Below are 18,611 nucleotides of genomic sequence, written 5' to 3'. Positions count from 1 at the left end.
GACTTACGTCTCAAATTTTTGTTCTTTTTTGTTCTTGTCGAAATCAATTTACAAACAGGTAGAACATCAACGATGGTGCGTAGTTTTTCGAAAATTTACAATTATACGGTTTTTTAAAATTAGATTTAAAATATTAATTACAAGAAATCAAATCCGACCATCTTTTAATTTTCGCTCTTCTTGGAAATATCGGTCTCTTCTTTCTTCCGCATAGAATTCTTCTCTTCATAGATTTCTCCTTGCTTCTAACATTCTTCAAATATTTGCAAAAGGGAATTGAAAAATATTTACAAACTATTTCCTTTTTGAAAGTCAAGCAAGATTTAGTCATTTAAACAAACAAAATTAATTTAAAACAAGAAAGAAAAAATTCATAAAACTATAATCAATTTTCCAAATATATAATGGCTTGTTGTATGTTTTAAACTTAAGTTAATCAAAAGCCAAATATTAATTGAAATTTCTTCATATATTTAACCTGAAATTAAAACAAAGATCAATTAATGCTCCCAGTTTTACAAGGCACATGTGATTTTTTCCTTAATCTAATTTGATGAGTGGTTAGATTTCTATAAGAATTTATCTCGAGGGAAAATCAACAGATTGCATAAAATATATTATGTTTTTTGTCCCTTTCTGGCAAAATGAGAATCGTTTTCCACGTGGTTGTCGTCCTTGACGGGCGCCCCCTGCGGAGGAATGTCGAGAAAAAAATCGCGCTCATCTGCGATCTTTTCAAATTTTGCCTATTTACAATTACAGGCTAAATAACATATTTTACAAATGAAAAAAAATATTACCCATAAAATAATAAAGCAAAACGTAGATAAACAGTACAGTACTCTGATGGGAGAACTGGTAGTCAGCAGTGACGTGTATTGCATTAAGCAATATTGAATTTTATCAAGGAAAGCTGTTCAGGGCAGATAAAATTGTTTAATAACTTCAAAATAGAGCAATTCAGTCAAATTTTCTTCCCCTTTCCACCAGGTTATTATTATTATTATTCAGTACAAACATAGACAATGATAATGAAAGTTATGGTTCAAGAACTAGCTACAGTACCTGAGAAAGAAGAGCTGAACCGTTTCAAAAATTTGAATTTCAGAGAAGAAATGAGACCACTCAGTAGAAGAGAATTCAAGTGTTGGGCGAACAAAAAATATAAGGGGGGGTTTCAGTATTTCACTATTTCTATATGGCGAATTAAAAATCCAAGTGTTTTCAGTGGATAACTGGTGGTCAAAGTGAATTCCTAAATCTTTATTTACATCACCTTGTGGTAAAAGATTGATAATTCATGGAATAGATTAGCTTTAAATCAGTCTGATAGTTCTACTAGAAGTGGCTGCATTTAGAGGTATTAAAAGAGATATCATCACCAAGTGTGTATAAGCCAAGAGTAGAAAACTAATATTAGAAGAAGCGGTTGAAAGTCATTAATAAAAAGGTAAAACAAAAGTGGAACTAGATGCGAGCCTTGAGATACACCCTAAGAATAGAATTTAAAAGATTAACAATTTAGCGATTTGATACCTATTATTTAAATAAGATGAAAACCATTCCAGCTGATTAGCATCAAAACTTTATATGCAAAATTAATGAGAAGAATTTTGGTTTTTGCAGTGTCAAAGGCCTTAGATAATTCAGTGGGTATTGACAGAATAATGATGATCAAAATTTTGCAGAATTTAGTTTTGATGGGTTAATAAATTAGAAGAAATTGACTTTTTGGAATTCGAAAATAATGATACATAAGCTTTAACACCATTTGAGATAGGTGTTGATGGATCAAAAATGATAAAATATGATCTGTGATGGAAATTGATTAGATATCATCATTTACTTATTAGAAATATAAAATTTATATTTAATTATTGGCTTGTAAAATAAGTCATAAGTAATTAATTAACTAAAGATAAACATTTACATTAAAGTAGTATCTCAAAATTTGAATTGGCTTAAAAATAAGTCAGTAGAGTCACCAATAATTCAATTTTATCACTCGTTTGTTTTGAAGCAATGCTTATTTAGCATTACACACACTCTGAAAAAAATTAGTTGAAGTGCTTTTATTCCTCAGTTTCATTCGAGATATCATATTCTGATAAGATGTTTTACTAATTTAAAAATAGTGCTTTTCGCCATTTAATGGTTTTTTTATTAAGCCAAGGGAAAACCGCAGCTCAGACTCTTAGGAAAATTTGTGATGTGTATGGTGATGTCATTTTAGGAGAAAGACACGTCCGATGATTGGTACTCGGTTCAGAAGCGTAAATTTTAATTCGAAAGACTGATTGTTATTTTTTTTTCTGGCCTTGTACTAGTGTACATCTAGTGATTGTTATTGATAACCAAATTCAAGCTTCTGCCATAAATAACCCCCACTCAATGACACTAGGCATTGCAGAGAGACTTAAACATATTATATAAGCTTTTTACGAACAGTTGAATCCTTTTCAGAGCAATATATTGGTTTCAGATATTTCTGGCGTTACTGACTGAGAAGGATTTATTGGATCGCATCTCCATCTGCGATTCCCTCCTAAAACGCAGTGTAAACGAATCATTTTTAAAAAGATTGATAGCTGAGGATGAAAATTGCATCCTTTACAACAATGTGCAGAAAGGAAGACCTGGGGAAAACGCAGCGATCTACTGTTAACAACTCAAAAGCCGGATTACATCTCAAGAAGGTATGTATACCTATAAGATGATGGCCCATAATTGGAAAGACTAAATTCAGCAATTTAGACGTGCCAAAAATTATTAGAGCTTCGCTGGGTTGTGCTACCCAACCCACTGTATTCGCCTGACATTATCACGCTAGATTTTATTGAATTAGAATTAAAAATAGAAAATGTTTACAGTGATCGGAAGTTTTATCCCTGATCAAATATTTTAAAAGGCTTGTTGTTCATTATTGCTACTAAGATTAAAAAAACAAACATTTGTATTCAAGATGAAGTGGAGGTCATTGACCTGCAGCAAATGATGTGATCGACTTATATATATGGAGGATGGTGATATAAGTCGCCGAAAGCTCGGTTGAACCCGAAAGCTGTTCCTTGTTCTTTTATTTCATCCATTTGACCTCCCGAAGATCCTACTCGTAACATCATTTGTATTCACAAACTGCCAATACTTATAGAAAGTACAGAATCTATGATGACCAAAACTTTGACAAAATTTCAGCACAAAGGTTTTAATCATTCTTACGACTTACTTAAAAAATCCTTATTTGAGATGAATATTAAAAAAAAAGATAGATAGATCATTTTAGTTTCCGGACTTACATTTTTACCCCTGACCAAGTATAACTCGGCAAGCCACTCACACCAAGAGACATGCACGAAGTAGCACCGAAGAAAGTGCTTAGTTTTGTGGGAAAAAGCGCTCTTGGACCCTGAGAAGCGTTTTCATAATCTGAGGTCAGCCAAATCCAAAATAATATGAGAATAAAGGACAGATCAAACCCTGGGAATACGTGAGCATAAGAACGGAAAATCTTTGATACAATAAATTTTTCTATTCTTTTATTTTTTCATTTATTTCACTTATGCTACTGGATTTTGTGTTGTGCGATGTTTTGTCTATTTTTTTTTAAATAAAAAACATACGCCATTTTTAACCAGTACATATTGAGGCGAGCGTCTTATTTTTTTTTTTGAAATTTATGTCTTCGTCAATTAAATTTCCTTTATTGCAGCGGAGGGTGCAGCCCTGAACGATGTTCATTACAATCAACTGCGCTTTCATGTCGGAACAGATGTCCGTCGGCAGTTCCCGTGTTAATGAAACATTCCTCAGCTATTGTCAACGAATTGGACAGCTTCATTTCGAAAGTCTTTAAAATTTCTTTGGTTTAAATTACGGATTTTCCCTTCCATTAAGATAAATTGGGATTTTCGAAGAATTCCACTCTATGGGTGTTTTCTATGTTTGAAGCTAAGAGAAAATCCTGTGTAGACTCCTGTGAATGTTAATAACGAAGTGAATAATGGATCACAATCAGTGGTAACTTACCAGGAAAATAGCTTTTTCTAACAAAGCTTTTATGCTGATTAAGAATGTAAATGATAATGAATTCATAACAACGCAAGATTATTGTTTACTTACTGCAAAATAGCTATAATGTTGAGCAAATTCGATTGAAGTTATACTGAATGCTCCAGAGTCCAGAAATGCAGCACTATACAGTCTCTTGATCCTGAAACACAATTGATATCAGTCTGTGTTCAAATACAACAATGAATTCCCCAAGGTTTTTAAAATTGAGCTTTAAAATATCGAATTTTATTTCAAAGTAAAAACAAAAATTCCCTCCGTGTCCTCGATCTGTCTTGTGACTGATTGCCATGGGGGGAAAAACGAGGACCCCATTTGATTACGAGTAATCGCCAAGTTTTGTAAATAAGTTGGCCTCCCTCTTGGGACTGTAACCTAATACGATTGGACAGTAAATGCAAATGAGTTTAAGAGGAGGGGTGCCGGATGCAAACCGAATCCAGCCCTCGTCTCTTCAGCGGACAGACTAATCAGGGGGCGATTTTGTTAAATCAGAATCAATCCCATTGCGGACGGTTCTGACCGGCTTTTGTAAATAAACAGCCGTGCACTTTATCACAACCTTGCAATCTGAACTTAAAGTTTCGTTGAATAAGGAGGACTAACAAAAGTCAATTTATTTGAACAAATATATCACTTACAGCGTATTGAGCTTGTAAAACCATCCGTATTCTCCGTCTGCTTTGAAACTCGCAAAATTCGATAAAATGTTCTGCCTAGTGCTAAAAAACAAAAAAACAAAAATAATTTTTCTAAAACACCACAAGAGTAACTAATACCTATAGAAAGCTTTTATGTGTGTTTTAACCTATAAATATTGTAAAAAAATATATGTTTTTGTCTATTTTATTTGCTGTTTTACGCCACCCTTCTCAAAGGATTTGTAGTTTGATATGTGTTCGTTTATTTTTGAATTTTCTAAAATTAAATAGTGCTATAAAAGTGTGTGGTGTTTAGTGACCGTTAGTTAATGATTACTTAGAGATCGTGAGATGCGGTCTGGTGTGACGTAGGTTTTAGAAAAACATTTTCTTTATCGTGCCAACGTTTCGATCTTTATTGAGATCATCTTCAGGGCTCAAAGTGTTTGTTTTCTGTGTAGATATGTTATTATTGTGTGTTATAAAAATTGTTATAAAAAAATCTTTGTTAATGTTTCTAGTTAATGAACCTTGCCGCCTTTAACACCAGATTACAAACGGAAATCTTAAATTCCTGTCGCTTAATGAATATGAATATAGAAAACATTTTCTGTGATTCGAGATCAGGGGATTTACGTATAAACTTCTTTTACGTTTTGAGGTCATAGCGATATCCACCTTAAACTTTTGTATATTTTTATGCTAATGTTTTTTCTGGAAGATTTTCGTTTCTTCAATGAGTACTGAATTTTTCTCATGGCTCTATATTGCACCAGAATGCTTTCCTAGGTTGTTTTCTTTCATCTAAACATTGGTCATCTCTTATTAGTACCATTTTACTGGATAGATACTTATTAGGGTTTTTAATTATTTGTCTGTCGAGTAGGATTTCCTCCTCATTAGGTTGTTTTCGCGAGTAGTTTTTATCTAGTCTGGCATAGTTCCCAGTATTGGCTGTATTCTTTATTTACCCAAGATTCCAGTTCTTTTGAAAAATCGGTCATGATCGGTAAAATACTTTTTAATGTACCCTATAAAACCGGAAAACAGAAATGGGCTTAAGACTTCCCCCTTCATGACTCTTCCCGTGATTACATTTAGAGTGATCATCATTAATGTACAAAACCATTTTAGTAATGTCTCACATAGCTTTAATAATAGCATTAACTTCCCACTAATATTCGGTCCATAAAAGTTTTTCATAATTTTTCATGTGACAAAAAGACAAACAAGAAGTCTACAAAAATAGCAAAAATATAAGACTATTTTATTTTAAGATTGTATTAGGTACAGACTGAAGAAAGACAACATTATTTATACATCCTTCTTCTTGTTCATCTGGGATTACGGAATATTTTTTAAAATATTTGTTTTAGTGTTGGGTTTCTTTAAAGTACAGAATTCATCTTTTGGGTATGGTGTCACAAAAATGGCTGTCCTAGGTAACATAGTCTTTTCCTACCTATTACAGCTGCATTGAAGATGCTACGTTGTCTCTGACTCCTTTGGACACTGAAAATACCTGTTAAGGCTTTTTGATCCTTTTTGTTGAGTTGGAGTTTCTCTTTCTCCCAATGGGCTGTTTTTGCGAGTAGTCTTTTTGTCTCTCTCATGTTTACGCTTCCAGTAATCGGTTGTTTTCTATGCTTAACTAAGATAACAGTTCTTTTTTAATATGACTGTAGTTTATGCTGGATTTGGACCTATGTGTTATTCCAACGCTCTCTATTTAGCTAGCAAGGCTTCGTTTCTTGGAATTCCTTCACGACCTGGGATGACCCACCAGCGATAGGCTATCCTAGATCCAAGTTCTTTCAGGGCAATCAGGAGTTCCTGACTGGTTTTGAGTTGATCTCGTAGGTTTGAAAAGCACCCTTGAGATGTTATTTATTCCATATGTCTCTATTGCTGGCGGTTCGGCTTGAAAGACGGATGTGGCAGGGCCGAGGGCCATGTGCTCATATTTCCTAATTTTTGAACCAACCAAGAAAAGCTCCAGGTTCTTTTGTTTTAACTTTCCATGTTACTTTCTTTTCTTCTCTGATAAAGCAGAGATAGTTCTAGATATGTCAGTTATTTTAACTTTGTTTTAACTTTGTTGCCATTTCGGTATGGCCAGGATTTCTTTGAAGGTTTCTTTCTTCTGGCCGATATCTTTTTTCCTTTTTTAAAATCTCGCTGATCTGTCTGAGAAGAAAATTTAATCTTGTCGGAATTTTCTATGCTTGAATGGCGTTTGTATCTGATTAACCCTAAAAAAAATACAAATGCCTAAAGTTTATCCGTTGATTTGTCTATGTAAAAAAGATATTATCCAGTTTTAACTGAAAAATTAAAATGGTTGTTTGATTGCAGTGGACGACAAACAGATTTTTTTTCAATAGGACACTTTTGTCCAGGATCGATGTCCTCTTTTAATGAGTTTCAACTTGTACAATTTAATGAAAGCTTGATTAAAAAAATTAATAATATTACAAATGTTTCTGATATAATTCATTTCCTGTATTGATTGGGTCGTAAGGATACACATTTTAAAAATGCAAAAGAAAAAAAAAACCGTAATGTAGACTGAGTGTTGCCACCTAAATCAAAACTTGGGTTCCATTCCGAGTTCAACACGAAGAGAAGTAGCAAATTATCAGCAGATTTACGACTACATTTGGCACATACTAACCGCTTACATTAGAACGTATTCATATTCCGTGTCTGTTTCACCAATCCAGACTAAATTAAATTTTTTTTTAACCAAATCAATGTTAAATTTTGTTTCACTTGTCTGATCTAAATTTGTACAAGAAAATATAATAACTTACCATTAATCATAAAGTCAAACTAAAGTCGAATAAAAATTTTAATTTATAAACAATATATGGGCTTAAATTGTTTTCTATTTATCAAAGAGTTTTTGGGTTGGTTCTGAATTGATTATACCAACAACAAAATACACAAACCCGTCCAACAAAGGGCGCTGTGAAAAATCGATCAAACCTTCTTTTACGACAAAGGGCAGTTAAAAAAAAGACAACCCAGTTGTTTGGAAAAATACTCGTCAGAAAGTACTGGACGTAGGAACAGTCAAATGTTAAAAGCAAAAACATACACAAAAGCGGTTCAATATTTTTTATAAAGATTATAAAAAAATTGATGTTAAAAAATGACGTATGATTATTTGACTAAATATGATAAAAATCCTTCAACATTTGATCTATCATTTCTTCTTCTTGCCTTTTACATTTTTTTGTTTAGGCTTAAAAGCTTAGTATAAAATAATAGATCAGCATGCTCAAAATACTGAAAAAGCTCGACCTTCTATAAGTAAATTAATTATAAATTACACGCAAAATGAAGTACAAGAATTTAAATTTTAGAACAATAAATTGATGATTGAATAAATTTGTGACGGTTGTGACATAAAAACTTTTTTGCTTTTCTCTATATTACATTATTTTAAAAACAAACGATAATAATTTATCCACATATTTTTTAAAAATAATGTTCATAATAAAAGATACAGGATACAATAAAATGAAAATTATATGTTAGAGTAGAACTTATGCTACCATTCATTACTGATTGTGTTTGTGTTCTTTTATATTTTAAGGAAACAAAATTTTACCCTATTTTTTATTTGTTCTCTCTTTTATTCGACATTTACAATATTAAAATTAAATTCATTATATTTCGTGGTCTGATTGATCAAACGACTTCTTTCAATTAATTAATTTTTTTATGTAAGATAATGGTTGTAATGAAAAAGGTAATGTCAGGAGCGGAATTCGAATCCACGACCTTTGGCTCAATACAACGCTGCTCTAACCACTTATGCGTGGGTTCGAATCCCGCTTGTGACACTAACTTTTTCATTACAACCAATATCTTACATAAAAAGATAATTAATTAAAATTAAACTGACAGCTGCTTCAAAGTGATATCCAACAAGGAGTACTTAGATATCAGACTAATACAAACCGGCGTCTCACAAGGGAGTATTCTTGCTTGTCCCATCCTTTTTACCATTTATCTTGCCAACTCATCAGTACATCCCAATATCATCCCATCTAAGTGGTTGACACCACGATTTTGTGTTCTAATCCGAATTTTATTTTAACTTCCAACATCCAAGACTTTCAGCTTATCAATGACTAGTGCTGAAAGTGAAGGATAAGGCTGAAAGAAGACAAACGTACATTAACGCTGAAAAAAAAAAGAAGAAGATAAGACTAAACTTAGACAGCAGACTCATGTGGAATTAACAGACAGTATAAATTAAGACTTAATTTAAGAGACTTAGACAACTACGAAGACTTTTAAGACTAAAATCTATTTTGACAGTCAAAACCCAAGTAACTCTATACAAGAAATTACTGTGACCCTTTGGCCGTACGGAGTGGAACTGTGGTCAACCAAATCAAAAGCCTCAGATAAATTGTCAAAGCTTTTTCCTACGTCACTAGCCTCACAATTTTCAACGACCTCAACAAGTTGTCAACCAACTATCCGATGTTGCGACCAAAGAGTATCCACTAAGCTTTAGATCTGTTTCAAAGATACTGCCCAACCTCTCTCAACACTCCCATATTCCGAGATCCCGCCATTTAATCCCTCTTGAGTCAGTGTCAGTATTGTAACTGGGAGAATAGAAAATATGCAGATATTGTCTTGTTGCAGAAATCAGTTGTGAAATTCCAATGTAAGTACATTTAGGTACTCACCGGTCACTTATCATCACTTAGGATATCACGGCGCCACCGTCGTTGAGGATTTCTGTAAATGAAGCTGAGAATAACCGGAGTTTTTAAGGCTCAGAGTCATAGTGAAGAATAAGATTGTACACATATATAGAAGAGTTTTAAACTGGAAGTGATGACTTCTGTACGAATCGGATGCTTTGGTTCAATCCCAAAATCTATGTATGTTTGAGTAGTGTGCTGTACATTAGTTTTTCGTTCTTGAGGCGAAGTTTTGATAATTAATATAGTCTTAACTAGCGCACACAGTTAGTCGGTAGTAAAGGAACAACATTGAGGAATGGAGAACTCGACTTTTTCAGCCTCGGCTGAGGACAGTAGGAGAATCTTTTGGGAGCGAACAGCTAGGACAGAATCTCTTCCTATCCACTTCTAAGCATCTTAAATAATTTGTTATTGTAACTTATCAAGATGTTTTTAATTACTTTTATTAAATCTGATCATTGATGATTCAAGCTGTCAAACATATAATTTTATAAATCGTTTAATGTTTAAAATATTTTTGTCATTTCGTTCAAGTAGAAATTTTTTATTTTTTGCAATTTTTCCAAATTTTATCTTGTATCTAAAATAGAGTTGATTTCTTACCGTTCATTATTGATTAGGTTGCTATAATTAATTCCGCGGTCGCCGACGCTATAATTGCTCCAAGAGGAGATCATCTTCGTCCAAATTTTCGTCAAAGCTGTCAGTTTAATTTTTATCCAAAGATTATGTTTTTTTTTCATAAATCCAATTATGTCAAAAAAGAGCAAGCGATGAACACTTTTAAAAAGGGGAAAATTACTGGAATAACAGCATATTTTTGTATTCTCGTGAATTGGAATAATAATCTGATTCACATTTATCACAAAATTTTACATGGTGTTACATTTTTATATTTTTGGAAATTTAAGCCCAAATAATTCTGTCCAAAGTTTCTTTCCCTTGCCTTCAAAATTGTTTGAACAATTTTTTTTCTTTAGTGCTTCTTTTACATTTCTACTCTAATATATTTGAGACAGATGTTTAACGATATTTTCAAGTAATTCGCACCGCCTTTTCAAAGTCGGGGGGGTCGTTAATTTTTGAACGAGTCAGACGATGTTCTATTCAAGTGAGAGGGCTCAAGCATATTACAACGTTTTGGAGCTTTAAAAAGATTGGAAACGTCTGTAGAGACTGTGGGGGGGGGGAAAGAAAGACTTTTCCATTTTTTCCAGTGAAAAATGTTTCTTTATCATTTCAAGGCCCGGCTTTGTCGCATATTTAAAACTCAGTTTTGGGTGAATGTAACGGCCAAAAATTTTGTTTTTGCAATAATGACAATCGAGATATATTAAAATATGAAACTTAAAGAAAATCGTAATTAACCAAGTGCTACAATTATTATTTACATGCATATTTAGTTAATTTTTTCACGATGAAGGCTTGATTAGCTTAAAATCAAAATAATTATTAATAAAAAAAAAGAAATACTAAACCAGCTTCAGTTTCAAATTTTGTAAGTACAAGATCCTATTCCTAAGTTCTTCTGAGGCAGGGGCGTAAGTCATTTCTTACAATGTGGGATGGAATAAAGATAAAATGAATTTTACAGTTGAGCAAAAGCATACAGTAGCAAATAATAAACTCCAAAATATTCAGAAATTGCTTTTGTAAAACGTGTGACTTTTTTTAACTGTTTGACAAACTGTACTTCTAAAATTACACATTTTCAAGGCTTTAAGTTTTCAAGTTGTTTTACGGTTTTACAGAAAACGTTTTCGCCTAGAATATAAATTTTTAATATTAAATTAATTCCCCCCCCACAAGTGTACAATTTGACAAATGTGTTCATTTTGTAGCCCCTCAGTGGGACAATATTTTTAATCTGTTTTAACTGACATGTTTACAATCGGTAAACAGGATTTAAAGTATAAGAAGAAAATTGTACAACCAAGTGTGCAAGTTTCATACCCGCTGATATTACTGCAAAATATATTTGGCACGTACAGTATATTCATTCCCACTCTCTCCCTCTGTATTTTTCTCTCTTCCTCTCTCTTTTATTTCTTTCAATTGCACGTATTCTATAGTCAAATGATTGGAAAAATGTACATCTGCTAACAAATCATTAAAATTTGGATCTGATAGTGTTGACTAGAAATTGACAATCAGTTAACACTGACCTCCATCTTAATGTCTCTCAATCCCTCCCTCTATCTCTCTCTCTTTCTCTCTCTATTCTTTCTATAGACAAACGGATGGAAAAAAGAAAAATGTACATCTGCTAAAAAAACATTAATATGCTGATCTGATAGTGCCGACTAGAAATTGAAAACCGGTTAACCTTGTCCATCATAATGTTTGCCTATCTATATCGATCTTTCCATCTCTCTCTCTCTGTCTCTGTCTGTCTGTCTCACTCTCTCTCTATTTTTTCTCTTTTTTTCTCTGTTCTTTCTTTCAATTGCACGTATTCTATGGTCAACTAGAAATTGATAATCATTTAACACCGTCCATCATAATGTCTACCTATCTATCTTCATGTCTCTCTATTTCTCTGTCTGTCTGTTCTTTCTTTCAACTGCACGTATTCTAAAGAGAAACGGATGGATAAAAGAAAAATGTACATCTGCTAAAAAATCATTAATATGCTGATCTGATAGTGTCGACTAGAAATTGAAAAACAGTTAACCTTGTCCATCATAATGTCTGTCTATCTATCGATCTTTCCATCTATCCCTGTCTCAGTCTGTCTGTCTGTCTGTCTGTCTGTCTGTCTGTCTGTCTCTCTCTCTCTCTCTCTCTCTCTCTCTCTCTCTGTGTTCTTTCTTTCAATTGGACGCATACTATAGTCAACTAGAAATTGATAATCAGTTAATACTGTCCATCAAAATATCTAACTCTCTATCAATCTTTGGGTCTGTCTGTCAGTCTGTCTGTCTGCCTGTCTGTCTGTCTGTCTGTCTGTCTGTCTCTCTCTCTCTCTCTCTCTCTCTCTCTCTCTCTCTCTCTCTCTCTCTCTCTCTCTACCTCTCTCTGTTCTTTCTTTCAACTGCACGTATTCTATAGTCAAATGGATGGGAAAAATGAACATCTACTAACAAATCATTACAATTTGGACGTGATAGTGTCGACTAAAAATTCAGTGAACACTGAATCTATTATGTCTATTATGAATAATGGTTTATTAGTACCTTAATTATTATAAAATACACTAAACAAAATACAACATTAGTGCTTTTATAATAAATAAGGTGCTAATAAACCATTATTCAAATTAAATATTTATTAGAAATCATAGCATAATTCAACGAAACGATCATAATGTTTGTCTATCTGTCAGTCTCTCTCTTTTTCTCTTTTCTCTGTTGGCTTCTTGTAAAGTGAAACATATGGACACTAGAAAATTTTTACTTATGAGAACTTTATAAATGTACTTACAATATACGAATATAATTGCTAAAATAGATATAACAATAATTATAATTAATAGCAATAATTTATGAAAATGTGAATTTAATAATTTTGAAATGAAATTGAAGCTATTAATAGAATAGTTGGGAACTATTTTTCTTTTAAAATTTAAATTTATCTTAAGGCATTTAGCATATAAGCATTTACAAGTTTAGTTATTTGTAAACAAAATTGTAAATTTTGATTGTTTTTCAAAGCGTTTATTTAATTGTTATTGGACAGTTTGTCCATTCGCCTTGATTGAAAATCAAAAAACAATTAAAATGTAACACATTTAATAAAACCCAACTACATGTTATTTTCCAATGGTAGGAATGGTTTAACAAACAGGATACGTGCCAGTTTGTTGTATTGAGTGAGGGGAGCCGGCCTACAAGTGGTTTGAATCAACAAGTAGGCGGTTTGTAGGCTCAACCCGCGAGACACCCAAATATTGCGGGACTACCCCAACATATCAAGGGTTAACCCCCGGACCGCCCCTCTGCTCAGGCGTCGTCTACCCCCGCTCCCGAATCTTCCAATCTTCTACTGCACTTTACTCTCGATCTGCAAACTCGTCAAAACTGCAATACGTTTCGAATGATAAATAGGCGGGTGGACAAATGTGTATGTATAATTGTCAAGAACGGAACGAGTGTTTTGTCAACAAAAAATTTATTTCCCCGGTTTTAATTAGTGTGTTGAAATGGATAAAGTCATTTCCTGTTTATTTAGTCTTGTACCTTACCTGGTGCAGTGAAATGCTGAAGAGTGACTGTAGTTTGCAACTCGGACTTTAGTCATATAGGGTTTTAGCGCAGTCTCAGAACCGACCTACCCCTACTACCCTTGTCACACCCCGACAGTTGCATCTAATTAACATTTAGGGAAGGTCGATCCCTTGTGTTTTAACACCATCAAAACCTCTTTCTCGTCGTCTAATTGACAATCTACGAGATAATTAGCGTTTAATTCTGAATTTTTCCACGTGACAATTTCACGCCGGCATTGTCCGTTGTCACGGTTCCGTGAGAGGGCCGGAGCCGAGGGGGTGATTCTCCCCCTAGTCGGGTTGTAATTATATTCCGACGGCTCGGTTTTTATCGGGGGGAGGAGGACCGTATGCAGTCAGAGACGTGTTTATATTCACGGCTTTTCGGACTTATAACTCGTGGTTAACTTAATAACCGGATTGCCTCTATTTTCCTCCCGACATTGAAAAATAAAAACCGTAGCACGTTCTGTTATTTAGCGGAGCTGTTAAAAAAACCGTTCACTCGGCGGGGTTTCATCTAGCCGTAGTTGATAGGACAAATGATTATCTTTTACACTGTTTCCCTCGACTGACATCCATACTAGTTGTCTGGTAGATGAACACAATAACCGTTTTCATACATGTAGATTTTTAAATGTTCACGGGAAAAAACACGTTGTTAAACAGCAAATTTTTGCAAAAGATTTGTAAATTTATAAATATTTATCAGTCTTTCATTAATACTGCATCCTTAACTTACAGTACAAATAAAGAATCTTACCAAAATTTTGTATTATTAAAGAGGATGCACAGGATTCCTTTTTCGATGGCCCGGCTGAATTTCTCTTGAACCAATGATATAAAAAAAACAAAAAATACGTTTTAACAATGTCTACGCCAATCATAACCCAGCAACTTCAGCTGAAGAACTGCGGCAAAGAAAATGCTTGTCAATCCATTTCCCATGAGTTGATCGCTCTGAGCACCGGAGGAGAGTGGTTAAAAAGAGCAAATCTTTGCATCTTTGAGGAAGGCGAGCAGTTCAAATGTGATTACAAATAGGAAATCAAATGAATGACTTTTTCCTCAAACCTTTTGCCATAACTTTGTAATTTTTTGATCAATTTAAAATCCAATAGCACCAATGTTTTCAGTGTAAAACATACTTTAAAATGATATGTCAGGATGGATATGGTCGTATTTGAAATTTTGAAGCCGAATTGGGCCTGAGGTACCATGTATAATTTTCCTCCAAAAAAGGTACAAATTTGAAACTAGACTAAAAAAATATTACTTATTTTTTATTTTCATGGTAGCTCATTGATCCAAGAGGAATTTAGCCGGGTAAAAAGGACACCATATTTTGTGGAGTCTAACAACAGTTACCTCAGATTAAAACTTATAATAATAATTAAAATCGTTAAATTATTACATCACATTATTTGTCATTTGGGGGAAAATGTAGATTCAAAATTCCAGCTATCGTGCATCTTTCTTCTCCAGTGCATGTACTGGCCTGGTATTGTTTGTAACTTTAATGACCACATTTCTGATGTATTCCAGCACCACTAACATATTTGTGTGCAGTTTATTATATGCGCGTGTATTTAAGTGAATCTTTTACAAGCTTTAAAAAATTGTTTGCCCAACTGCAGCCTGGAGTTTTCAAGGAATCACACTATCGGCCCGATGTATACACAAAGTGTAAATGTATTTATTTATCCATTTATTTATTATTCTTATAAAGTTGACGTTTAAAAGCAGAGAAAAGTGGTAACCTCTTGTCGTGTGATTTAGTGGGGGTGTTAAAAAAATTGTTCATGATGTGCAGGCTTTCATCTAGTCTTAATTGATAAGACAAATAATTAACTTTTATACTGTTTCACTCAACTGACCATACTAGCTGTTTTGTAGGTGAACACAATACATTTTTTGAAACTTAAAAAACAAAAACCATGGCGCTGTTAAACAGCAAAAGCATTTGATCTTTAGAAAAAAAAAAACCTATCGGACTCACATTAATGCTACATCCATTACGATGAACTGACTGTATAAATTTGTAGTATTTAGTGACCGTTAATTCATGATTATTTGGAGATCGTGAGATCGTCTTGTGTTTTGTAAGTTTAGACAAACATTTTCTTTATTGTGCAACGTTTCGATCTTTATTTAGATCATCTTCAGGACCTTGTTTTTTCTGCATTTTAACAAAAAGGTTCTCTGATTGATTGTAGATGCTAGTTTCTTTTCAATGGTAGCGATATCCTTCAGAATCCTTTTTGCTTGTTGTCCATGTGTAGCTGAAATAATTTCATAGAATCCCATGTTGTTCTTCGTTCTTCTGTACAAACTACAGATCTTATATAAATTTTGTATTCTTACAGAGTCCGCATGATGTACCTCTCTATTAAACCGACTTACGTTCAAGTAACAATAATGGAGTGAAGATTTTACAATATCAACTTCTATAGTCCACCAATTTAATTCGGAAACGATTTTCTGAGTTATGCCCAACGGAAGAGGGGATATGCTTCTTGTAACAATTATTATCCTATCAAAATTTTCCTTTCAGTAAAAGTGTTGTGAAATAGGGTCTAGAATCGAACTTTACAATAAAAATATGGGATTCTTATTTAAAATAACAAAGCTAGTGTCATTTCCCAGCTAGATGAGAAAGTTATGTTAAATCTGTTACCCCACGCGATTATTAGGCAAAATTAACTAGGGCTTGTATAGGATCATTTTTTGCTAAAGTTAATCGTTTTGGGAATAAAGGGGGTGGGCCATATTGTTTTAAAAAGCATACTCCCTCTCGCGTATTCCGTCTAGCATACCTCAAAAATGGTCGACCTTGTTAACATTTTCCTTTCAGTAAAAGTGGTATAAAATAAGCTCCAGAATCGAACTGTACAATAAAAATATGGGATTCTCATTTAAAATAGCAAAGTTAGTGTCATTTCCCACCTAGATGAGAAAGTTCTGTTTAATCTGTCACCACAACGCAATTCCAATCTAAAATTAACTTTGTATAAGACAATTTTTTGCTTTTAACTTTTTAACTTTGCTTAACTCTTTTTAGTTCATCATTTTCGAATTAAATGGGCGGACTATAGAAGTTAATACTCCCTTTATACAATTAAGTAAGCACTGTGAACACAAACCTAACGCCACGCCCATTTTCACATAGTCATTAAATAACCCCTAAATTAAGTGGAAGCANAATAAAGTTTTGGCTGAATTGTGAGAGAGACCTGTAAGATTTTAATGGAGAAGAATAAAATTTTTCTCAGTTTAAACTTTAAGCAACCATGTCGTATTGTACTTCGTTGGAAGAGACGTTTGCTCTACAAAAGAAGTCTAATTTGAAATTTGTAGACAATTTTTATCAGCACTTATTTTAATGTTTAATGTTCGCTACTTTATGTTTTTTGTTCGGATTGATAAAACTGTGAAAGATTTTCTACGATGTCTGTATCTTTTTTCTACATAGTATTAAACAGTTATTTGAGACATATACATAAGATCTCTTTCCATCTCTCTCTCCCTCCCTCTCTCACTCTCTCTCTCTCTCTGTCTCTGTATATCTGTCTGTCTGTCTCTCTCTCTCTCTCTCTCTCCGTTTTTTCGAGAGAACAGATATTCCATTTTGCATTCGACAAATGAGCTTGCAGCAATCGGTGTCTCCAAAGATGAAGACATAAAAAACAAATTTGACGTACTTGTTTATCTAAAAAATGAACACGATAGCAATTTCAATCCAGTCAATTCCCCACATGTGGATCCATTTGCCATTTCCAACAGGAGAAACAGGATGGACTTGGATCATGAAGCAATCCCCGGACAGCAACATCAATCTTACCCTGTTCAATGTCCGATATGTTTACAGATATATCGGAAAAACTTAAATATTAAATTTGAAAATAATTGAAGTTAGAGGCTGGAGTATTTGCGGTTTGTGCTAGTGAAGATATATCAACCCTTGATGTATCACAATAAAAGACTTTAACTCTGTAAGGACATATTTCTTTCTATTATACCACCATTCTTTAAAATAGATAGCGGATTATTCTTAGGAGATTTAAACATAAGGCTTCCTCCTCTACGACTCTCCGTTAAAAGTGATTTTTTTCCTATTGTAACTATGCAAAATGAGAAAGGAATCAAACGAAAAGATTATGAAGGGGGAAGGGTCCAGGTTATTATTGGAGGCAATCACATTAGAGGGTCCCACGGGTATGGGTCACTATGGCGACTGAGTGGTCGTCGCGTGACTCGGATACAAATTTCATTCCCAATCAAGTTTACAATATCAGTCCGAATAGAGGTACTAGGACAAGGGATTCACGGGGAGCATCATTTTCATATTTATAGCGAGGAGAAGGGAAACTGAGGAAACCCCTTTGGGACCGACCATGTACGGCATGTTATTGGAAAGCATCCAAAGCTTCATTCAGGTAATGCAAATAATCTGACTTTAAGAGCATCAGCCGACACTTGAAATTTGGCAGTTTCATAAGGCTAGACATTTTAAAGATCTGTTAGAAGTCTGTACAAATCCTATACACCCCCTACTCTGCTTCTAGAGAAGACCCGATTGTATAAAATTAGATGATTATCCTTGATAATGATATATGTATAATCTCATCAGAGCCAATTTCCAATTTGCCTTTGATCGGCCTGAATAATTTTTTTGCTTTCAACAAAATTCGACAAAAAAATCACTATATTATCGATCAGTGCAATAAAACAATTATTGTGTTAATATAAAAGTGATTAATTTTAGTAATAATTGTTGATAAAAATTAAAACCTGAAGATAAAATTTGATATACTACTTTTTGCAAAATGTTATTTTTCAAGGAATGTTTAAAAGTCAAATAAAATATTGATTACCGGTTTTCAAATGAAAGCTACTTGTTAATGGCCATCAGAATGTATATGAATTTTTTAACATCACAGGTAATAAAATTACATTACATTA

General features: G+C 33.5%; 2 protein-coding genes across 7 annotated transcripts in view; one reads left to right on the top strand and one right to left on the bottom strand.

Moving 5' to 3' along the window:
• The window catches only part of LOC106668620 (soluble guanylate cyclase 89Da-like), a 48,437-nt gene that overhangs the window by 4,072 nt on the left and 25,754 nt on the right, over positions 1-18,611 (top strand). For 3 of the 6 annotated variants that reach the window (XM_024225648.1, XM_014397535.2, XM_014397538.2), the window contains exons 1-2: positions 2-75; positions 2,483-2,696. Coding sequence is in view for 5 of the 6 variants with exons in the window: in XM_014397535.2 (XP_014253021.1) it covers positions 2,595-2,696 (102 nt within the window). In the remaining variant the exon portion in view is untranslated. Of the gene's footprint in view, position 1; positions 76-2,482; positions 2,697-17,999; positions 18,086-18,611 lie in introns of those variants that run through there. The other 3 variants (XM_014397536.2, XM_024225647.1, XM_014397537.2) reach the window with 2 other exon arrangements.
• LOC112126485 lies at positions 3,730-10,130 on the bottom strand. The gene is made up of 4 exons (XM_024225651.1): positions 10,046-10,130; positions 4,710-4,790; positions 4,120-4,210; positions 3,730-3,973 (listed from the first exon to the last, which is right to left on the bottom strand). Exons 1-4 carry the CDS (start codon positions 10,117-10,119, stop codon positions 3,890-3,892), a joined length of 330 nt encoding a protein of 109 aa, XP_024081419.1. The 5' UTR covers positions 10,120-10,130; the 3' UTR covers positions 3,730-3,889.

Source organism: Cimex lectularius, unplaced genomic scaffold (assembly GCF_000648675.2).
Source record: "Cimex lectularius strain Harlan isolate CLEC.00 unplaced genomic scaffold, Clec_2.1 scaffold111, whole genome shotgun sequence".
In the NCBI taxonomy this organism is placed as follows: domain Eukaryota; kingdom Metazoa; phylum Arthropoda; class Insecta; order Hemiptera; family Cimicidae; genus Cimex; species Cimex lectularius.
Note: the sequence above shows the minus strand (reverse complement) of the source record. Positions and strands in the feature narration are given on the sequence as shown.

Coding starts and splice junctions, on each gene's coding strand:
- LOC112126485 (XM_024225651.1), bottom strand. CDS start 10,119: ATGATCTCCTCTTGGAGCAATTATAGCGTCGGCGACCGCGGAATTAAT. Junction 4,211..4,709: donor TTTTACAAGCTCAATACGCT/GTAAGTGATATA, acceptor ATTGTGTTTCAG/GATCAAGAGACTGTATAGTG. Junction 3,974..4,119: donor AACATTATAGCTATTTTGCA/GTAAGTAAACAA, acceptor TAACATTCACAG/GAGTCTACACAGGATTTTCT.